This window comes from Cebus imitator, unplaced genomic scaffold, assembly GCF_001604975.1.
Source record: "Cebus imitator isolate Cc_AM_T3 unplaced genomic scaffold, Cebus_imitator-1.0 Scaffold408, whole genome shotgun sequence".
Taxonomy (NCBI): domain Eukaryota; kingdom Metazoa; phylum Chordata; class Mammalia; order Primates; family Cebidae; genus Cebus; species Cebus imitator.
Window position 1 is genome coordinate 823,791 of NW_016107723.1, and position 25,093 is coordinate 848,883.

Consider the following 25,093-nt stretch of genomic DNA (forward strand, 5'->3'; position numbering starts at 1 on the left):
ACCTAGGACACCAAAGAGCCCAGTTTGAAAACAGTCATGTTCTTCAATTTGGGCTGCCAAATCTCTGAGGAAAGAATGTGGTGGAAAGGATATGATGATCTACAAGGAGATGAGAAAACTGTGCTAGGCTAAGAAAATTAGTATAAAATGAAGCTACGAAAAGTTAGTGGGCTTTTTTGTGTCAGTGTTATTTTAGACTGAAAATTGTTGAGAAAACATTTGATTAGCTTATTCAAAGTGGAAGGATTGCTAATAGAACCTGCCTGAAAGATTCTTGAAGAGTGTCACAAGGAAACACCTCTAGGTGACATACGATAGTAATGTGGCTCAGAGAAACTAAGATGTTAATTGTCCTTATCGATTAGGAGGTATTTAGCTATAAATAATGTAATATCCCATTAAAAGTGAGTTAAACACAAGGAAATATTTTGTTGTTGTCATTTACTTACCATGTGTGTGAACAGGTCCAGGTTTGGTTCAGTGGCTTTGGGAGATGATTAAGAATTCCATATTTTGGCGGGGTGCAGGGGCTCATACCTGTAATCCCAGCACTTTGGGAAGCCAGGGCAGGTGGATCACCTGAAGTCAGGAGTTTGAGACCAGCCTGGCCAACATGGTGAAAACTCGTCCGATGAGAATTGCTTGAACCCAGGAGGCAGGGGTTGCAGTGAGCTGAGATCATGCCACTGCACTCCAGCCTGGGCAACAGAGTGAGGCTTTGCCTCAAAAAAATAATAATAATTCTGTATTTTTCTATTTTTGCTTTTCTATAGGATGGCTACCTCTGCTCTAAATAATATATTCTCACACAATAGTATCTTAAGCAGGAAGGAGGGAAAGGACCATGAAAAGAGGCCTTCTCTATGCTTCTGTTTTGTTTTGTTTTTTAATCAGGGAGAAAAATATTTCCTGGAAACCCCACTACCAGAGACATCCCCTTCTATCTCATTTGTCTGAACTGCTTCATCTGCTTACTCCTAGACAATGACTAGCAAAAGGAAAATTATATTTTCATGACTGGTTTGAATTGATTGTTATGGCCATTATGTACTCCTAGGGCTGGGCTCAGTTGCTCTCTAAACAAAATCATGTTTCTGTTAAGCCAGAAGAAAGTTGCCTCTAAACAAAGCAGATTCTATTACTCTGATCAAAATTAAGAGAGAGACTCATCAGAACAACAATTAATCAAAACAACATAATTGTACTGGTTAATGCAAGTAGCTGCCAAGTTGTTATTATTTTTTACTACACAAGGATGAACTAGGCAATATAGCTCAACTAAAACAATTATCTAGTGTGATATAATGTAAGATAGTTGTTTTGAGGATCAGCAGACTGTTTTGTCAACTAATTTTGTGACCTCGATTAAAATCACTTAGATTCCTTAGGAATACCTTTTGTCTCAATGTTTTAAAACTCAGACTCACTAGTCACATTACTTATGTATGAATCTTAGCTCTACCATTCACTGTCCCAAATGTAATTTTCTGTAATTTCTGCCTTTCTATGGATGAAATGAGGCTACTTAACCTGTAGGATTGTTATGAGGATCAGATAGTGTTTATGAGCTGTTTAGCTCAATGCCTGGCATATGTGCATGCACAGAAGACATCAGCTCTTCATAGTCACATGTTTTTGTATCTAGAATTGCAATTCTAATTTATCTGGGGAGTTTTACTATAATGTTTTTAATACCTCCATCTCATAAATCATTGCTATTATTATCACTATTTTTATTTTTATACTTTAATTTTCTCACTTATAAAATAGAAGCTTTAAATATGTATACAAATAATGTTATGCATTATAATTATATGTATACTTGTATTATTTATATCTTAAATCTCTATGTATTTTTATATATGTATATTTATCTATATGTATACCTGTGTGGTACCTGACTGCTAAAGCTATAATTAGCAAGATGGTAGATCTGATGGGGCTGTAGACAGCATCAGTATAAGGGGAATAAAAGGAGATTATACGATAATTCGGAAAACGCTGGTTATAGAACCAGTGAGAGGCCACAAAGGATGAATCTTGGGGATACTGAACATGTAGATAGAACTTTAATGTTGATTGTGAAATAAATCCATGCTGAACTTTTAGAAATGGAGGTCAGAAGAATTATCAAGACTCACATCCTGAGCATTAGGGCCTAAAAGGGAAAACCAATCCATGTCAGGACAAAGAGGAGAGATGACAAGGAAACTGTGCCACATACTCTCATATGGAATACTTCAAAGCCAAACTATATAACAATGATTTAGGATTTACTTTACCTGGGAGTGTTTGCCAATATGCCCTCAAACAGGAGACAAATCTAAGCACAGGAACTGATTGTATGTGCTGAATTACAAGAAGTTGGGAGAGAAAAGGTATCTATCAAGGAAAACAAGGTTACAGTGTTCTGAACATGCATGAACATGCTTTTGATTGTTTTCTTTCTTTTTTTTTTTTTGTTTTTTTGGTGTTAGCAGTGAGCACTTTACTAGAACTCAGCAGTAGCAGGATACCTCGTTGGAGGAACTTTCTACTTAATGATGCACGTGGTCAAGATTGTGGAAGGGGACAGAGCTTGATAACTGTCAGGCTAATAGAAAGGGCTTTAAAAAATAATGAAAAAATGCTAAAGGAATTCAAAATACAGTAGTTTGTGAACTGCAGCATAGAGTCACATACATTTTAATAGTTCCTGAGAGTTTACATTAAGGTCACTAATTATAATGATCCTGAGAGATTAAAAAGAGACTTTTTAAAAAATCTCATTATCTTCTGTATAGAAAGGCAGGAATATCTTTAGCATTGAATATGGCTCCATATAGAATGCTGAGTAGTTAAAATTAGAACAAAAATCCAGTTTCGCTTTTGAAAGGATAAACTTCAGTTATTCATAGTGTTTATGAAGGAAAACTCTGTTTTTAGAATATGGTAAATTTGCATACCCAAAGGACAGAAATAAAACTACTCAGCATAGGATAAAAGCTAAATATTAGTGATTCTAGTTAGGGTAGATTATGACCATACCTAAAACATTCTAAATGAAATCTTAGAACTCCTGATGTGAGTACATGTTTAATATATTTAAATATTCTAGTACTTTTTTTTTGTCCTGAGTCAGAAAACTGTTGACCTCCAAAGGTCTATATTAGTATTTAAAATTTGGCAAGGTTCCTTAGATTTTGTTGTGGTATGTATCTGGAAATATTCTTTCAGACTTCTTTTATTCAAGGTTATGATTTATATATACAATTTAGACATCGTTTTAATGCAGAGAAAATAGAAGATATATTGTGAATATTTCTAATTTAGTCAATTTATTTGGCAATATTTATCAGTCATCAACTTTATGGCATAAGTTATGTGCTGCGGCTGCTGTGGTGAATAAGAACAGATATAGCTCCTGCTGTCACAAAACCAAATATCTAGTAGGGATGACAAATAGTTACTTAAATAAGTATGCAAGTGAACTTTTCATAAGCACTTTAAAGGACATGTACATAGGTTCAGTGAAAGCCAATAGTAGAAGTCTGTGACCTAGCTAGATAGAACAGAAAAGGATTTCCGAGGAAGTTGTATTTAAACTGACAGCTGAAAGATGAACAGGCGTTCACACAGCAGTATTGTGGTAGGTGGGAGAAGAGTGTGAGGCCAATGGCGGAGAAAGCATGGACATCATGAGGAACTGAGAGAAGGCTGTGTGGCTGAAGTAGAGAACCTGGAGTGGAATGTGAAGAGCAAGGTGAGGCTACAGATGAAAGTATGAGCCATCCTGTGCTCATCTTTGTAGGCCATATATTACAGACTCATTACTTGATGCTGAATAATAGGAAACCACTGAAGGTTTTAGAGGATGAAGGGAATGTTAGTGGGTGACTGGAGCAGGTAGAGATAGTGATTTAGGAAACTAGTTGACAGGGGAAGACATGGTAGGATAGTAGTGGTATGGTGAAGCAATATAAATGAATTTAAATGTTTCTTAGGAAGTACAGTCAGTAGTTCCTTGTGATTATGGCAGCCATGGAGATACACGGATCAGACCTCCTTTCAAGATAACATGCTATAGGAAGTAAAGTTGATTGACATCCTCCTGCTGTCACAGATTTGGGTCCATCACAGCATTCATGCCAGGGTAGTAACTCCTAACCTTGTCCCTAGCCGATGACTGAGTAGAGCAGAGCCTGGCCATCCTCACTAACAGGGAACTCCTCTAATGGGCAACCTTTGCTTACAGGCATGCCACTGGCCTGGTCAAGACTCTTTCAGAAGTGCACTGCAAACTATACCTCTTTCTAGCTGGTCATCCTTCCTTTCCACTTTTTCACAGGTGTCAGACCTATATCACCCTTTGTGGGATCTCCTTACCTTCCCTTTTGTCTCTTTATCCTCCACAGGCCCTTCTCTAATACATGTCTTGTATTTGGTATTAATTTGTTAGAGCAATTGCAAGAAAGTACCACAAGTGGGGTGGCTTAAACAACAGAAATTTATTGTCTCACAGTTCTGGGGGCAAGAAATCCAAAATCAAAGTACTGCCAAGGCTGGTTCCTTCTGAAGTCTATGAGGGAAGGATCTCTTCTGGGCCTCTCTTGTTCTTTTCGAAGACATTTTCATGTTCACATGGCATTCTGCCTGTGTGCATGTCTATCTCCAAAATTTTCCTTTTTGTAAGTATATCTTGGATGAGGGCCTGCCTTAATGATCTCATTTTAACTCAGTTACCTCTATAAAGTCTATTACCTCGAAATAGACCCTATTTCTAAATAAGGTCAGGACTTCAACATAGGAATTTTTGGAGGACATAATTCAACCTGTAACATGCAAACACATCCCTTATTAGTATCTGATTCTTGAAGAAGTCAGACTGACAGCTGATGGATTGGGTGGTGGAAATGGGGAATAAAGATGAGATTGATGTCAAATTCATCAAAAGAATTTTTACTATGTGTCATATTCAATGGGGTTGAATTTCCTGATGAATAGTATAGACACTATAGTTATGATTCACTAATATTTATTCATTTAGATTTCAATGGTAAAATAAGTTTCACATTTATTTTTGGTCACTAGTTTACTTTTTTCTAAAACTAGTCAAGACAAAAATTTTAGTTTTAGATTATTACTTACTCTGTTTCATTGTTATGGTTAACCACACAGGGTAGGGGTGTATGTGTCTGTATAATAAATAATATATCCTCAGTCTAGTTTTAAATGTTCTAAAAAAGAAATTAAGAATTATATTACCCTACAGATGCTCAGTTGAAAAAAAAAANAAAAAAAAAAAAAAACAGAAGGGAAAAAATAAAATCAGGCAGATATAGCAAGTTACAACAAACTTAAATCAAACTAGATGGATATATCAAGTTACAGCAACTTATATTGATCAGTGTTCTGCCTTTCATAGAGCAGTGAAATGAAATGGAATTTTATTCTGTTTTGTTTATGTGTCATATATTTTACATAAAATTTTATCAAGCTTACTTTGTTGTTTAGCTTTATTTTGATACTCTAACTTATATATATATTATTGGAGGAGGAATAGTGTTTACCAACCTGAGTATATGGGAACATTAAGGAATCTGCATCTATATTAAGGCAGCTATTTGAATATTAACGTGAATACCTAGAAAGTGTCTGACCAGGATAATTTATCTGAGCATACCGTGTGATGAGTGAATGTAATTTTATATGAGTAGTCATATAGATATTTTCTTTTGCCTGCTCAGGCTTTCATACTTTCCTCTGTAAACACTTGTAGATAAAGTCCCTATTTTTATTTTCATTAGAAGCTGGCAAAATTTGTTTCTGTGTTTCCAAATGCATTTACTATGTCTAGTAGAAAAGTGTGCATATGTATATCTGTATCTACATGTGTGTGTATATATTTGTAATTGTCAGCACACATATAGATGAGTTTGGGTATCACGAGCTTAATAAAGACATTCATTTGTAAGAAAAGAACTGTGGCTATTAAAATTGCATAGATATTAAAGCTCTTTTTCTTTTGTTAAAAAATAACATACAATGCACATTAAAAGACAAAGTCACCTTTTTACTTAAAATTTTGGTGTATTTTAATGTGTATTTTATTTTATACTTAGTGTTTGTCAGTATTTTCAGTAGTGTTTGTTGAATCACCCAAATTATTTGAAAGCTTTATAATTGTTTTTTCCTTCCTTGAGTTAAATCACCCTGTATAGTAATATGGTGTTATATTATATTTGATATTTTTATGTGGCCATGTAGCTATATGACCTCATGGTTATGGCTGCCTATATCTTTGGACTGAGGAAAGACATGTTAAGAGAAATTACATTTCAAGTTTAAATTTTATTTAATAATATACAGTATTCTTGACTTATTTTTAAATGAGTCAGTACATATACTAAAACAGTAAATTCATTTAAATTTGAACTGCATCACCCATTTTACTTAATGCCTAACAATATTCTGTTTTTGTATATGGAATAGATTCTAAACAACAATCCAAACTTGTTTCTAAATAGTTTGGATTCATTTTTAGAAGATAATATTTACATACACAATTAAATTAAAGAACAGTATAAGCTAGAATAAAATAAAAGGTCCAAACCACTGCAGTCAAATGTTTAGGCTATACATGGATAAGGAAAATAGTATTATTAGGCAAACTAGTTTGACCACTCATTGAAAGATTGGAAATCATTGAAGGTATGTTAAAAACTTTGGATGTAGGGAAGAACTTCAGATGAGCTAAATGTTGAAGTCCTTAAGCTCTATGTTCATCATTTTTTGTTTTAAGACTTGCCAACATGTCCTGTGACTAACAATGACATGTTAACATATTGACTTTGATATATATGACCTGGGAGAATCTAGTTTATTTCCAAAAATAATTTCACATGGCATTAACCTCTTCTTTTTTTTTTTTTCCCCCTTCATCTACGCCTACCGTATCCGCGAGTTCCGCCAACTTCTTTTTCATGGACTAAAATTGTCAGAATGTTTGGAACCTGTATGGTTTTGAAGACTGAGCAAAAGACTGACAAAAGGAAAGAGAAATTATAACTCTCAATATCCTTAATTTATGTTGCCAACTAGTTTTATGTAATCATTTTTAAAATCAAATGATTGCATGCAGGCGTCATTAAATCATATGGTTCAAAAGCACAATAGTGAACTAACTTCCCTATATTTTTCTTTTTTTTTTTGAAACAGAGTCTTCACTCTGTCACCCAGGCTGGAGTGCAGTGGCACCATCTCAGCTCACTGCAGCCTGTGCTTCCCGAGTATAAGCGATTCTCTTACGTCAGCCTCCCAAGTAGCTGGGATTACAGGCGCACACCACCATGCCTGGCTAATTTTTGTATTTTTACTAGACACAGGGTTTCACCATGTTGGCCAGGCTGGTCACGAACTCTTGACCTCAAGTGATCTGCCCACCTCGGCCTTCCAAAGTGCTGGGATTACAGGCATGAGCCACTATACCCGGCCTATTTTTCTAGTTCTACTTTCCATAGACAATGATTTTATTATTTTTTTCTATGTTTGTTTGCTAATTACTTTTATGAGTCTAAATCAGAGGTTGGCAAAGCATAGCCCACAGGCCAAATTCCTTCTGCTGATGTTTTTGTAAGGCCTAAGAGCTAAGAATGTCTATCTAGCTATCTAGCTATCTATCAATCTGTCTATCATCTATCTATAGCTTTTTAAGGGCGGTAAAATGAAAATTTTAAATGAATACATAGCAGAATGTGTCCTACAGATCATCAGATACTATCTAATTTTTTACAGAGGAAGTTTAGACCTCTGGTCTACATGATGGGTGTGAGTGTGTGTGCACACATGCACACACACATATACTTAATGTAACAACCTAAGCATTAATTTCTCACTATAAAAGAATGAGTACTTTTTACTTCATACTACTTCATTTTTGCTAGTGCTAATATTTATTGACTCTTTTATTGGGTACATTTGTGACTTTAAATACTATGCTTAACTCTGTTTCCTGTTCCATCACTTTGTACGTGTATATGTATAGCTCTATAGGTAATGACTGATAGAAATTTTCTTGGTTTGTGTTCGTTCACACTTAGTAACATTTTATAAGTTTTAACACTGAGACCAGGCAGTTTATACCCAAAAGCTAATACCATACCTGATGCTTAGTAAGTCTTAAGTATTTGTTCAAGGTATTTTTCCCCCCAGGGGCTTCACTGTCATGTTTGAAGAGGCTCACGTTCCTCTTTACAGTTGATATTATGGCTTAAGTATTTCTTATCCCACTTACTATGTCATGTAGAGTAAATCAGAATTTATGTAAACTGATTTTATTTGTGATAACTTGCTGAAATATTTTGTTTTTAAATTTCAATTGACACTCTTGTGAAACACATTTTCCTATGTGTGGAGTTCAAGTTATTGCATTGGAGATGATTTAGGCATTCCTTGCAGGGTCATGGTTTTGGATTGCCACGGTCGAAGTCACTCAGACCCTCAATAATTAATTGAGGAACATCTTAATTGATACATCACTGTACTAGAAAGTGGTTATATAGTGGTGAATAAAGCAGTTTTGGTTGCTGCTCATATAGCGCTTAGTGAGAGAGACAGGTGAATAAACACCACATAGACATATACATCGGCACATTGGAATGCAAATTAAGGTAAATGATTTGAAGGAAAAGAATGAGTTATTTGAGACACAAACTGGAAGTAGGGCTCTAAATCATGAGATTTCATAAACACAGCTAATAATAATGAATGTTAAGCACCTTTGAATCTTTTCAGTTTCTCTAAGGCAGTGGTTCTCAAACTTGAGTATGCATCAAAAGCATAAGAAATGTTCGTTGAAACACAGGTTTCTGGATTGCATCTTCAAAGTTTGTTATTCACCAAGTCTGTGCTAGCCGTGAAGATTTGCGTTTCTTATAAGTTCCTAGGTGACTGTTATTCTGCTGATCCAGAGAACCACACTGCAAGGACCGCTGATCTCAGATAGTGGTTTTATATCACATTGGAATCACATTTAGAACCTCAACAAAATATTGATATGTAATTCTTTTTGCTGGGCTTTTTGATTCAGTTATGACCTAAACATGGGGCTCTAAAAAATACCCCTGAGTGATTCTGGTGTATGGCTAGAGTTGTGAGCTATCAGTCTAGTCTGTGAACATGGATATGCATACAGTTTCTTAGAGGGGCATCCACACAGGGGTAGGAGAGGACATGGGGAAAAGGCTGGAACAGGAGGTTTCAGTAAAGAAGTACCTGACCTAAGCCTTTAAAAATTGAGGCTTGAAGTATGGTTCCTGAACTAAGGCTTAAAAGTTATTTGTCAACACCATCAGTTGACACAGGGAGCAGAGAGTATGTCAAACAGAAGAAACAGGTGATGGCACATAAACATGTAGGAGTAGGTTTTGTTTCATAAAGTTTAATCCTAGATGGTAACATTTGTTGTATATCTGAAAGTATCCATTCTGATATTGAGTGTTTTCTATGTCAGAAATAGAATGAAAAATTATTTTAATTTACAAATAAATATAAACTAAGGATCATCTATGCCATATTAAATAATTTTTATTCATTAATTTGTTATATTTATTAGGATGAGAAGAAGAAACCGAAAGACTAGGAGATACGGAGTTTTGGACACTAACATAGAAAACATGGAATTGACTCCTTTAGAACAAGATGATGAGGATGATGATAACACATTGTTTGATGCCAATCATCCTCGAAGGTAAGTATTCCAATAGTTTAATTCCATAAATCTGGAAGCAAGTCTTGCGAAGTAAAGTAGACTTTCATTTAACAGTTTATATTCCAACACAGATTTTCTTCAGTTCTGTTTAATGAAGTTATTTTTCCTGTCTACCCCATAGCTCACATTCACATTGTTTTGCTGAAATAGATACCAGCTCAAAATAATTCTTAAAATTTTTTTTCCTTTTTTTAACTTTTAAGTTCAGGGGTACAAGTGCAGGGTTGTTACACAGGTAAACTTGTGTCATGGGGTTTTGTCATACAGATTATTTCACCACCCAGGTATTGACCCTAGGACCCATTAACTTCTTCATTCATGCAATTTGTATTAACTTGTGTGTCTGTGTCTGTGTGTGTGTGTGTGTCTGTGTGTCTGTGTGTGTGATACTTAGTAAACCTAGTTTCTTTTTTGTATTCTGAAGATAGTTTGTTTTTAGTTTGGGTTCCAGTGTTGTGTAAATAGTGCTGCCTTGCAGAATTGGGGGGCTAATTGTTCATGGTCTGATCGTATAGCTGTAATATCTATAGTGAGATCTATTCTTACTGGGTGTTAAGACCTTTCCTAAGAGGTTTGGATAAATTAAATGACATGAATGTGAAATAAATGCCGATGCAAATAGAATGGGGAAAAAAGGGCAACAAAGATTCAACCTAATAAGGAAAGACATATTGGAATACAGAAGGATTACTTGGGTGAAGGAGAATTAGAGTCCAGAGTCAGGTACAAATGCAGAGAAAACAGAAATCTTGGGAATACAGAAAAGGTGATGACTCAACAAAAATTGGACTATTAAATCCTGTATATCTATATCTACATCTGTCTATCTATATAGCGAAACTATTTATACACACGCACACACGGGCGCGCACACACACACACACACAAAGGAACTTTTAGTAATGCTTGTCATTTATTCATTTAATAAAAATATGTTCATCAGTTATACATTTTAATAGTATTACAGTCTGGGTAGGCAAACATGAATAAAACAATTGTATCTGTTCATTAAAAACTCATTTTCAATTTAAGGACACATGTAAGATGAAAGAAAAGGGGCAGAAAAGGATATTCCATGCAAATGGTAACCAAAGCAAAGCAGAGGTTGCTAAATTTATATCAAACAAACTAGATTTTAAGTCAAAAACTATCTCTTGAGACAAAAAAAAATTATTACATAATAAAAGAGTCAATTCAACAGGATATGACAATTAGAATGACTATATCAGAGCACCTAAATTATAAAGCAAATATTGACAGATCTGAAGCAAGAAATTGACAGCCATAAAATAATTTAGGGGACGTTAATATTCCACTTACAATTGTGAATAGAATATCTAGACAGAAAATCAATGAAGAAACCACTGACTTAAACAACACTATAGACTAAATGGACCTGACAGACACATACACAACTTTGCACCCAACAACGTAAGAATTCACATTCTTCTCAAGTGCTCATGGGATGCACTCTGGGATACATCATGTTAGGTCACAAAAAAGTCTTAGCAACTTTAAGATGATTGAAATTATTCCAGGTATCTTTTTCAACCTCCATAGAATAGAAATAGAAATCAGTAACATCAGGAAAACAGAAAAATGTATAAATATGTAGAAACTAAAAAATATAGTTTGAATATAACTCCAGGCCAAATCTCACATCAGTTGTAACCCTCCATGCTGGAAGTGAAGCCTGGTGAGAGATGCTTGGGTCATGGAGACTGATCACTCATGGCTTGATGCTGTCCTCATGATAGTGTTCTCACAAAATCTGGTTATTTTAAGTATGTCGTGTCTGCTCCTCCTTGCTCCTGTTTTTGCCATTTGAAGTACCTGATCCCATTTCATCTTGTACCATGAGTAAAACCTCCCTGGTACTTCCTCAGAAGCCAAACAGATGTCAGCACCATGCTTTTACAGTCTGCAGAATCATGAGCCAATTAAACCTCTTTTTGTTATAAATTACCCAGTCTCAGGTATGTCTTTACAGCAATGAAAGAATGGACTAACACACTGAACATCACACTCTTGGGTCAAATAGGAAATCAAAGGGAATTTTAAAAGCTATTTTGAGACCAAAAATACATGGCATAACAAAACTTACAGGATGCAGCAAAAGCAGTGCTGGGAAAGAAGCTTATAGCAGTAAATGCCTATGTTATGAAAGAAGAAAGACTTCAAATAAACAACCTAACTTCGCTCTTTAAGAAAGTGGCAAAAGAAAAATAACCCTAAAACAAGGAAAATAATTAAGATTATAGTAGAAATACATTAAATGGAGTTGAAAAAAATAATGAGAAAAATAAATAAAATTAAGATTTTGTTTTTAGAAAAGATAAATAAAATCAATAAACCTTTAGCTAGACTAAGAAAAAAAGAAAGGCTCAAATAAATAAAATCAGAAATAAAAGAGAAGAAATTACAATGGATGCCTCAGAAATAAAAAATAAATGGCATGAGACTATTATGAACAATTATATGCCAACAAATTTGAAAACCTAGAAAAATGGATAAATTCCTAGAAACATACAATCTACAAAACCTGAGTCAAGAAGAAATTCAAAGTCCAAACACACCAGTAACAAGTAAGGACATTGAATCAGTAGTCAAAAACATTCCAACAAAGAAATTTTCAGGACCATATGACTTCATGGGTAAATTATACCAAATATTTATAGAAGAATTAATACCAGTCCTTCTCAATTATTCTGAAAAATAGAAGAAGAAACACTTAAAAACTCATTTTATGAGGCTAGTATTTCCCTAAGCCAGACGAAGATGCCATAAGGCAAGCAAACTGCAGGCCAATATTTCTGATGAACATAGATACAAAAATCCTCAATAAATGCTAGTTACCTGAATTCAGCAGCATTTTAAAATTATGATACACCATGACTAAGTGGGATTTGTCCCTGGAATGCAAAGATCTTTCAACACATGCAAATCAATGCGATAGAACACAGTAATAGGTTGAAAGAAAAAACTATAAGATCATGTCAATAGACACAGAAGAAGCATTTGACAGTGCTACCTACAGAGACAAATGGGGTTACATCAAACTATAAAGCTTCTGCACAGCCAAGGAGATGATCATCAGAGTGAAAAGAAACTTAAAAAGTGGGACAAAATATTTATATTATTATAAATATATATATATATATGTATGAGTTAATATCTAAAATTTATAAGGAATGCATATAACTTAGTAGCCAAAAATCTCAAATAATCTGATTTTCAAATGGGCACATGACCTCTTTTTGGGAATATAAGTTGGCACAGCTGTTAGGGAAAACAGTATAGAAATTCCTTAATAAATTATGATTTAGCAGTTTTACTGCTAGATATCTATCCAAAGGAAATCAGTATTGCATAGAGAGATCTGCACACCATGTTCACTGCACCATTATTCACATTAACCAAGTTGTGGAAATAACCTAAATGTGCATTGACAGATGGATTTGTCCATTTTCATACTGCTTTGAAGAAATATTCAAGACTGGGAAATTTATAAAGAAAAAGAGGTTTAAGGGACTCACAGTTCTGCATGGCTGGGGAGGCCTCACAATCATGGCAGAGGCAAAGGAGGAGCAAAGGCATGTCTTACATGACAGCAGGCAAGACAGCATGTGCAGGGGAACTGCCCTTTGTGAAACAGATCTCATGAGACTTATTCAATATCATGAGAACAGTATGGGAAAAACTTGCCCCCATGTTTTAGTTACCTCCCACCAGGTTCCTCCCATGATACATGAGGATTATGGGAGCTACAATTAAGATGAAATTTTGGAGGGGGACACAGCCAAACCATATCAACAGATAAATAAATTTGAAAAGTATGATATGTATATGTATGTATAATATATATAATGATATGTATAATACACTATTGAATGTTATTCAGCCTTAAAAAAAGAAGAAACTCTGGACATTTGCAACAATATGGATGAACCTGGAGGAATTTACGCTTTGTGAAACAATCCAGACATAGAAAGACAGATAATGCGTTATCTCTTTTATATGTGGTATCTAAATAGTCAAGCTTATAGTAGTGAATAGAAATAGGGGTTGGTAGGGACTACAGAGAAGGGAAAATACGAAGATGTTAGTCAGGGGTTCCAAAGTTTTAGTTATGCAAAATGAGTAAGTTCATTTATGCAAGACGAGTAAGTTATGCAAGATGAATAACTTCTTAATGTACAACAATGTGAATATAGTTTACAATACACTATTGTGTACTTTTAAGTTTTCTAGGAAAGTAGATGTTAAGTGTTCTTGCTACACACAAAAATATGGTAATCGCATGAGGTGATGGATATGTTGATTAGTGTGATTGCAATGATTGTTTCACATAGTATATGTATATCATAAAATCAAGGTAAACACCTTAAGCATACCCAATTTTTATTCGACAATTGTACCTCAGTAAGGATGGAAACATAAAAAGTTCTTGAAACAATTGTAATCTATGCTAATCATCAATTCTATAGGTCATAAAAAGTCATTTTGAAAATTGTAACACAAGGGAAACTTTGATTACAAAGTTGTATTTTAAAGGTTACTCTGACTTGCATGGGTTGAAGGAGACCAAGATAAAGAGTAAAGTGACAGGGAATAAAAGTAGTTAGTTGGTGCAGATGCATGGGATAACTTGCATTACAGTTACAGCAGGAAAGGCAGAGAGGAGTCAATTATTAAAGCAGCTTTGGAAGGTATTAAATTATCTTCCTTTATTACCATCTTAACCAAGATATAGGTGCTGTGTTTTGAGAGTGAAAGAGTGAGAACTGGTTATAATAATGGTAAAGCATGTTTCAGGGATAAGAATGAAATCATCTTGAGTTTTTTAATAATCTGACCCAATTTACTTAATCAGAAAAAATTTTAATATATATCTAAATAAACTGACAGGAATAGCGCATTTCTGTTTACCTATTCATTCATTTATCCAACAAATGAATGATGTAGCAGCTGTTTATTTGCCAAGCACTGGTCTAGGTGTTTGAGATACATTCGAGAGCAGAACAAAACCAAACAAAAAAAATTCTGACTTTGGGAAGTTTGACTGTGAAAAGATGAGTTATGACAATTCATTTTTCATCTTTAGTTTTCCTTCTGTACCTATCTAATATCTTTCTATACCTATCTGAGCATATATTCATGCATTACTTTTTAAAAAATCCTTTTTGTCTGGAAATAATTTTAAACTTACAGAAAGTTTACAAGAATAAAAACAGTACAAAATATTATATGCTTGTTTTTCAGATGTACTAGTTCTTAGCATTTTATCCTATTCTCTTAAGTGTTCTTTTTTCTGTCATAATATGTATACAGAAGAATTCATACCTCTCCTTTTGTGTTTATCTGATGTTCTGATGTTTCCTCATAATTGAATTCAGGCTCCTCATTCTTAGTTGAAATACGTCTAGTTCATGCTGTCTCTTAAAGATATCATATCTGGAAACACAGATGTCCATTTGTACTTCATCTGTTTAAGCTTTGTCCAATTTCTCCACTCTTAATGGTTTTTCCCCTCCATAACTAATAAGGAAACATTTTACAATCATGGAAATATCCTATTTCTCATCTAAATTTCTCCTTATGTTTAATATCTATTCATCACAATTCTTGCCTAATCTAATCTTCATTATGAAACGTAGAACATAATTAATTCAAACATACCAATCAGCATTGACATTCTTCTATAAGCAAAAACCTTCCCTTCTTCCTTATCATCAAAATGTAATGATGATTTTCTCTTTGTCAGTTGTTCATAATTCATTGCTGTACTTAATTTAGTGCACATGTGGTTCCAGATGAGGTCAGTGGAAGCTTCTTCAAATGGTTTCTGTCCTTGAAACTTGGTCCCATTTTTTTTTAAGTACCTTACTTTCCAGCCTCACAAGATAATCTAGGTACTTTTGGACTCAGCCTTGAAATGAGGCATTTCTCCATAGAGCCCTGATTTCTTTGAATGGACACTAGTTAAAGTCTTTGGAACTGGGTTGACTTTGTTTCTGGAACTTTCAGCACACAGTTCCATTAAATGTATGTATATATATATACATAAATATACATGTGTCCATCTGCTTTCATATACATACATATGTGCATACTTTAGATACTATTACTTCATACTTCCCATCCTGGTTTATTTCTACCAGGTTCTTGTTTGCCTTCTTCTTTCCATAATTGTGTTTTTCTACTGTCATGAGATCTCTGGCTTCAATACTTTTACTAATTCATTCAGTCTTGTAATAAAACTGAATTAGTTTCTGAGTTTCTTTGCTTATTAAAAAATTGCTTTGCTTAAAAAAAACTTTAAAAAAAATTTATGAAAGTTTGCAGTTTTCTCCTCACAGTCCCATCATGTCCAGTACTGAGGGTATGTAGTCAGATACTGTGTTCATAAATAATTTGGCTTAGTTATTTCCCACACCCATCTTCGGTGTGCTCATAGTAGTCATTTGAAATATAATTTAATTTATTTTAGTTTCCTTTCTGTTTTAGATTTCTACTTCCTTTCCTATTTTTATTTTTTTATATGAAAAACACTAGCATGCTTCCAAAAGTTAATACTATACAGAAAATTTAAACACATACAAATATATACAGATACACAAAAAAGTTCCAGTCTCTCATGTACCTTCCACTCTCCACTCCATTCATCCTACCTCATCCTTTGTAGAGAATCAACTTCATTATTTTCTGGTTTATCTTCCCTGTAGTTTTTTTTATTTTGGTAAAAGTTGACAGAAATATGTATTTCTTATGTTTCCCTCATTTCTTACCTAAGATGTAATATGCTCTATTATACTTTTTTGTTTTATTTGACATTTTCTGTAAGTCATACCATATGTGTATGCATTATACTCACTATAGAGTAATACATAGCTATAAGTCATGCCATATACTATGCCATATATATATATGAACATATATGATACTATTTGGAGCTACATATTACTCTATACAGGGTAATATATATATAAATTTACAGCTCCATATTACTCCAAAGTGGTTATAGCATAATAACCATGGTTTATTGAATCACCTGTGGTTTGACATTTAGGTAGTTTTTAGTCATTTTGTAATTATAAATAGTACTGCAATGAATAACTTTATGCAAATGTATTTTTGTATTGTTGGAGGCATATTTTAAGGGTAAATTTCTGGGAACAGAATAATGGGCCAGATAATGTGAACTCAGTTCTAATGATGAGGAATTGAAGGTACCTATAAGATGATATCCCACTGGGCAGAGCAAATTGGATAGATTCATTCTTTCATTAACAGCACTGATTAACTATCTACCCTGCACCCCAGACACTCTACTAAGCTCTGGGATGCATAGAGTAGTGCACAAAAATGGACAAAATGCTGAGTCTCATGCATTTAAAAATCTAATGGATATATATAGGCCCACAATACAGAATGAAGGAGTCTAAGGTACAGAGTTGGGGTTCACAGTTTTTGGTTTTTGACTAACTCAAGAATAATGCTCTTCTCTAGATCATATTTACTTTTCTTGATTAAAAATGAGCAATAAGGATGGATATTTCAGGACACAAAGAAGCAAAGAATGGTCATACAGTTTTTCTATTTTCCTTTTATTCTCTTGTTGAAACAATATGAAACATCATTTAAATTACACTCACACTGACTCTAGACCTCTGTGCTATTTTTTTCAAGGTCTAAACACAGAGGTCTGGAATTGGTGTGAGTGTAATTTGGGGAAGGCAACCACATTTCTACCATGTAACAACATTTTTAAAGAGGTGTGAGAAGAGGTGTGTTTATTCCTATTACCTTCTGTGGCTTAGAATTTATTTTCTGTAATGAGATATACATTCCAAACACCATTACTTTATTTGAACAAGGACCCCATCTGACTTTTTAATTTAATGGGTAGAACCCTATCTGATTTTTTAATGTTGATATTAGAGATTAAACATGCATTAAACTATCAATTCATTAAACATTTTACATTTATCTTGTGTGAAAGCTGCACATTGATCTTACTGTGGCTCATTTTAGTAACAAATGATACTCATAGTTAATACCATTTTCCCCCCAGTAAATTGGAAAAAAACAAAGTCTATACTTATGTGAATATATATTACAAGATCTTTTTTGGCCCTGAAAGAGGAACTTGACCAAGGATTTCCCAGAACAGCCATATAATGCTGACATCCTAATTCCTTAGATCCTATAAATCAGTTAAGTTACATAACAAAGATGACCAAAGATTGCAGAGGGAATTAAGACTGCTAATAGGTGGATTTTAAATAGTTGGACATTCTGGATTATATGCATATTATATATCAAGTTATTTTGATTGCCATAGCATTATAGGAAGTAGATATCAGATAGGGCTAGCCCCAATATTAAGTAGAAGTTAAGCTGTCTGTTTTTGTGGAGATATTGCTTGTCAGCATTGTCATATACTTTTTCTGCATGTACTGAAAGTGATTGTTTTTTGCCTTTTAGTCAATAAATATGCTGAATTTCATTGACTCTTGAACATTAAACCAAAATTATATTCCTGAGACCAGTCCTCCTTTGTCGTGTGTGTGTATGTGTGTGTGTGTATGTTTTGTAGCATCTTTGTCATATTTTGATATTAGGGTTTGCATTTCTCATAAAATGTGTTGGGAAGTGATCCCGTTGCAACTATGTCTTTTAAAAATTTGTGTAACACTGCCGTTATTTCTGCCTTCAGTGTTTGATAGAACAAATGACTGAAATTCTTAAGGGAATGAACTTTTTTATTGGATGGGAAAAGTTCTTTGATAGACATAGAGCTATTCAGATTTTCTGTTACTTCTTATGTAATTGTAAATTGTTTTATCAAGAAATTTGTCCATAAAATGCTGGATTTTAGAAAACAAGTGGTAGATTATGTGCATAATTTTCACATAACTGATTTTCCTTGTGATTATTTAAACACTTTAATATATACATATATATACCAGTAAATACAAATATATAAAAATATTTATTTAAATATATATCTATGATTATATATTACAAGAAATATACTTCAATATATAAAGTATATTCTTATGTGTGCGTGTGTGTGTGTGTGTATACACAATTACTTTACTGTTACTTTATCATAAGTAATAGAAAGGTCGAGAAATGTGGCATATTTTACCATTGTTATTGTTATAAATAAATCTACTTTCAATTGCAAAGATTGCTACAAATATCCTGCAATGGATAGAGTAGGTTTTACAACCACTTTTACAGCAAAGTCTCTGGTGGCTATGGTTACATGTGTTATATGTTGCTGTACTGATTATATCAGTTACATATTTTGTTAACCAAAGCAAATTAAAGTCTGCCATCAGAGAATATCAGGAAACATAAAACTGTTGCAGTTTGGATTTTACCACTGAACTGAAAAGATGATTCCCTTACTGACTCTGATATTCCTGATTGATATTTTTTAGAGCTGTTGAAAATTTTATAGAAGCACTTTAAAATGTCATTGTCAATACACCCAAGCCCCAATATGATTTAATAAATAAATCAGTTTAGTAGTATTCCTGCTGTTGGAAGTTATATTAATCTGTCTAATTAAATATAGTAAAGTTGATTCAAGTTAAGTTTTTTTCTTAATAGAATGTGACATTTCCTATTAAAACAACACTTGAGCCAGTTTAAAACTCTCTGAAAACATCCTAACCACATGGTTAAGACAGTCATGTATAAAACAATGATTATTTTTATTTGGTTAATGAACTGTATATATAAGCACAATGTACTACTGAATTGAATTCTAAAGGACAAAGAAACATACAGTTCCACAGATTTCCAAACTTACAGGTTTCACTGCAAACTCCATCTCCCAAGTTCAAGCAATTCTGGTGCCTCAGCCTCCTGAGTAGCTGGAATTGCAGAGGTGTGCCACTACACATGGCTAATTTTGGCATTTTTAGTAGCGACAGGATTTCACCATGTTGGCCAGGCTGGTCAGGAACTCCTGGCCTCAGGTGATCCACCTGCTTCAGCCTCCCAAAGTGCTCGGATCACACCTGGCCTCAAACTTATGATGACTTGGTCCAGCATTCACTCTTGGAATAAATATTCTATTGAAATTACCAAGTCATATTTCATCTATCTTAACTTGTTTAGCAATAAAGTTTTTAGCTTTACTTCTATTCCTGTTTACTTCTCTCTTGTTAAAATTCTTCACCCAAATTTGACTCTTATTGAATAAAAATTAGCAAAGAACCTATATTCTACTGGGGAGAGCCGGGATAATATTCAAATAACTAAAAGAGCAGAAAAGAATATCTAAGTAAATGGTGTAGTTTTTCTTAAAAGAGAACTTTTATTTCTGGCCTGAACAGAGTGAAGTAACAGAACTGCAATAAGAGTGATTGTGACAGCTGCTTGTTAATAAATGCCTACATTAGTGCAGGATGTATCAGACATTATGCTAGGATCCAAATGCACTATGAAATCATTAAAAACATTTCTTGCAGAGTAGTTCCCATTGCTTTCATTGGAAAGACAGAAAAACTGAGGCTTAGTTCAAGTGACTTCATCTGCAGTATCCTGCAATTAATCTCATTCCATTTGTTTAATATTTGTTTGATTTATACATAAAGAGGATAATTCTAAATTCGGTTCATTCTGTCTTCTATACTACTGCTTATATTACTGTTAATTTTTGAAATACAGACTCCTAAAGTAAATCATGTAAGTAGTATGATTTGTGTGCCTTTTCAATTATAGTACAGAATCTAATTAGTCTACAGTATAACTTTGAATAATTGTTGTTAGATCATCCCTTACTGGTGCTGTTTTCATTGTTTTAAGTGTTTTTAAAATTAGTTCCTCTTCATTTTCCAAATTCTATCCACGAAATTACAGGAAGCAAATCATTTCCAGAGAGGCAAATGAATTTCCTTGCTTACAGTTTTACAAAACTAGCTTTTTGTAGTCAGCTCTTTCTGAGAGTGGTGTTTTTAATGTGGCCTTAAATACATCAGAATAGATTGTTATTGGTCATTAAGATGTGTGGGGTAATTATTTTCTCTGTTTCTTCAAATTAGATTGAACCATATGAAATGCCAATATACAGTTCAATATAAATTTCCTAAAGGAAGTGTATTTTTTCATGTAACAGAATGTCACACATAGGGGCCTCTCCAGGCACAGAACCTCAGGGCTCTTGTGTCTGTCGTCTCTGATTCCCTTGGTTCTGTTCATTGTTCTGTGTTGGTTTTATTCTTAGGCTGATAAGAGGATCATGCTGGCAATTCCTATAATTACAAACAGATGTTAACTTTAACTGGACATTAGGGGCACACTCTTCTATGTCTCTTTCTTAAGAATGAGAAAGGTTTCCCCAAGGTCCTCCAACACACTTGTGTTTTATTTTTATTTTTTCATCATTGTCCAGGATTAAGTTATGAGATCATTAAAATACTAAGACCTGGGGACGAAAATGGAAGTACCTCAGACTTATCAGTTGAGGTGGAGCAGATATTGAGTAGCTAACCACCATTCCACCAACTATGTCTTACATGTTAACCACTGAGGTTCAATACAATCAAATGGGGAAAAAATTGTAGGTATCAGAGAAAAAATAGTTTGTGCTGCTTGATTAATATAACTTTTCTCGAATGTGCTATTGTTATCCTAATTTTGTTAATGATGAGGCATTTTTTTTTGTTTAGTTGCGGAATCATTTTGCACAAAAGAATTATAAAACTGAAAAACAAATCTCAGTTCTTGAATTGTTAGTAGAATTTTCAGCTTTCCAGACTGAAAAACTGATGAGGAATCAGAGGCCACATATGCTGAATAAAATTTATTTCTTTTCTCAAAGCAAAATGGAGATAAATTATTATAACCAGTCTCAAGAAACACAGTTTAAAAGAATGCTTTACAGCATAAAACAATAATTGGAAACAATCTCTTCTTGCTGTTTTGTTTGATTTAGTGAAATTATTTTTAAATTATCCTAATTTGTTTATTACACGTTGTATGCTTGTATCAAGATATCACATGTACCTTATAAATATGTACAACTATTATATATCCATAATAATTTAAAATAAAAATTAAGTTTTAAAATTATTTTATAATTAGTTTAATATTTTATAATGATATAAATTAGAGGACATTTTGACAATCTTGGTAACAGCATCTAAAAGCTAATATGTCTGTCATTTCAGGTTGTTGTAGTAATTTCTGCCAAGTATGTAATTTAAAAAGCCCTAAAGTTGATTTTTGGCTACTGCCGTTATGTTTCATTAAATATACTATTGTATCATTATGTGTTGATTACATTTTGTGCTCAATGTGGTACTTGGTCATAAAATATTTTCTGGTTATTAACATGAGTATATCAGAATCAGATTGCAGATTCGATGTAAGTGTTTAGTGAGAAACCCTCGTTACGGTCTTATTCAAATTGTTACCAATTTGAAAATACTGTAGTTCTAATTTCTAAAACACTGTTTTAACTGTTGGATATAGCATAGTATCAGAATAAGTACTAATCTTAGTCATAGTAAATAGAATATAATATTGTATTAAAGTATTCATATTTACTTTAGAAATTTCTATTTTAGTTTGTCCACTGGTATGTTACTAGTAGGATAATTCTTATGTATTTATTCTCTTAAAGGGAACTTTGCTTTGTTTGTCATTAAACAGGTAGCAAAAACTTTCAGATAAATTTTTTTCTGTGAGTTTTACTTTTCTGTGGACGTTGAGCCACAGGAGAAAATTTGCCTTGCTCCATTAACAATTAGACATCACAATATGCTAATTTGCTAGCTAGTTACCATATGTGGCTTTTGAGCCTTTGAAATGCTGCTAATGCAGCTGAATAACTGAATTTTTAATTTTATTTTAGCTAATTGAAATTTTAATTCAAATTACCAGATGTGGCTAGTAGCTATTGTGTTGGACATTCACAGTTCTAGAGCAAATGTTTGGTTGATCTAGTTTAAATGAATTCTATTAAATGAATGCTCTCACAGAACAGATGTGTCACAGGTTTTTACTCATATAGTAGTTGACTTATTTAATAAAATGGTTGCTACTTTAGTTTCAGATTTCAATTCTTCTGTAATTATTTGTATTGCAGAATTTTTTATTTTTAAAATTTACTTTGATTAAAAAATCATAATTATGAGGTACAGTTTGATGTTTTCCTATACACATATGACATGGAATGATGAAATAACTAACATATCCATCATCTCACTTACCTATCATTTTTTTATGGTAAGACACTTGAAAATTTGCCTTCTTATTTATTTTCAAATATGCATTATTATTGACCGTAGTAACCCTGCTGTGTAGTATAACTCAAAATCTATTCTTCCTATGTATCTGAAACTTTGCACCCTTTAATAACAATTACCCATTCCCTTCCTCCCAAACACAGCAGCCTCTGGTAACTACCATATATCACTCCACTTCTATGAATTCAACTTTATTAGATTCCACGTGTAAGTGATATGTTGTATTAGTCTTTTTTTTCTCTCTCTCTCTTTTTTTTTTTTTTTTTATTTTGGATTGCAGAAACTTTAAGGTGTAAAATGGAAGGGATGGACATGGGAGGGAGAATATTACCAACCATAGATGGAGTTGAAGGACAACATGAAAACCAGGACCTCAAGTTTATGGGAAGAAAAAGTCCTAAATGCAATTATTAGGTGTTAACTTTTCCCAGCACTCTCAAACAGTATATGTTATCTAAAATTGAAAGACATTATATCTTATTTAAAAGGACCTGGGAAGAATAAAACTCCAAGAGTCTAATATTTGCAAATTCATTTAAATGAACAGACAGTGATAATACCCTTGACCGCACTAGAACAGTTTGTCTATTCAAACTGAATTTGTATTTATAGCCATTTTGATACTTTAAGCTTATCTGTATTAGCTTTAAATTATCCTTAAATATCTGTTATGTTTTTAATTGTGTCATCATGTGATTATATAGAGGTAGAACATTCTTGAAGCTTGGGAAATAGTCAAACCGAGGTTTCCATGAAATGTGTTAATACCATATACTTGCTATGCTTCATAGAAAAAGATTTTATGGGGTAGGATGGGATGATGGTCTTTTACTACAAGTAATAGTAAACCCTGTGTTACAGAGACTTAAAAGTTTCTCTCGTGTCATAAGAAGTCTGCAGTGATTGGCTCCTGGTATTAATTCAATGGCCCTTTGATTACAAGATCTAAATTTTCTCAAACCTTTCCTTATGTTTGTCTTTTGCTGGTTATAAGGCTGATGTAGTTTCAGCCATCGCATCTGTGTTTTAGGCAACAAGAGGGTGGAAAACAAGAATCCACACATCTGCCTCTGTATCTGGAAATCATAATTTCCAATCCTTCACACACATGCACGCACACACACACACATACATACACAAACATTTTTATTAGTGAACAAAAGAAAGAAAATAAATATTTAGTAGATAACTTACAGTATATCACTATTTGACTCTTCAAAATATTTTTTGAAGGTTAAATTTGTCCACTGACAAAAGAGAAATATTTGGGATTGGAGTCACTGAATGAAGGCATGAATTCTAAGGCATTATTATTCATGACTAGCAGTTTTGTAGAGAAAGAAGAGGTATCCAGGACAATAAGTAAGCAGGATAGAGTATAGCCCATACTAGTAGAATGTCTTGGTTTTTTATTATTTTATAGTCTGTTTGTTTGTAGAAGAAATAGGAATTCATTGCTATAACCAGAGTAGCATTTTTTTTTTTTTTTTTTAGTACAGTGGAAGTTCTGTAAGTGATAGAAAACTGAGTATTTGACATAGGATCTAATCTTCAGATTTCAATGACTAAACCGTCCAGAACTGAGAAGTATTATGATAAAATAAGGAGTAACAGAGCATAATCATATACACTTAAGTGCTTCTTGAGTGCCTATTATTGACTGAATGCCCTTAAACCAATCTCTTGAATCTTGATTCCTCCTCCTTAGCAAGTTGCCTGCCAAATAATATATAGGACTGCACTTTTAAATCTTTCCCAGTTTTTAGTCTCTGTAATTGACTGTTTTAATCTTGAAGACTACCCTAAAAAGACAATCCTTAATCTTAATTGAAAACTATTTAGTTTATCCAAAACCTCAACAAAAATACAAAAAAACTTGAGAATGTCCAGCAATAACTCATCAAGATGACACTAGAATTCAGGCTTCCCTTCTAGGCCAGAGTTTTTTGTCCTCTGAATTATTTCCAAAGTTTGTTTGTAGTTTTGCAGTAATAAAAAAGGAGATTATGTTTTTCTTTTTTTTAAATGTATTTTTTCTATTTTTTGATCCCCATCATCCCATTCAATACCAAGC

The 25,093-nt window shown here is 33.4% G+C and overlaps 1 protein-coding gene across 1 annotated transcript in view; it reads left to right on the plus strand.

The window, feature by feature from the left end:
• The window catches only part of FAM174A (family with sequence similarity 174 member A), a 44,086-nt gene that overhangs the window by 11,849 nt on the left and 7,144 nt on the right, over positions 1-25,093 (plus strand). The window contains exon 2 of the mRNA XM_017509159.1: positions 9,593-9,727. Within this exon, the coding sequence (XP_017364648.1) occupies positions 9,593-9,727 (135 nt within the window). The remainder of the gene's footprint in view (positions 1-9,592; positions 9,728-25,093) is intronic.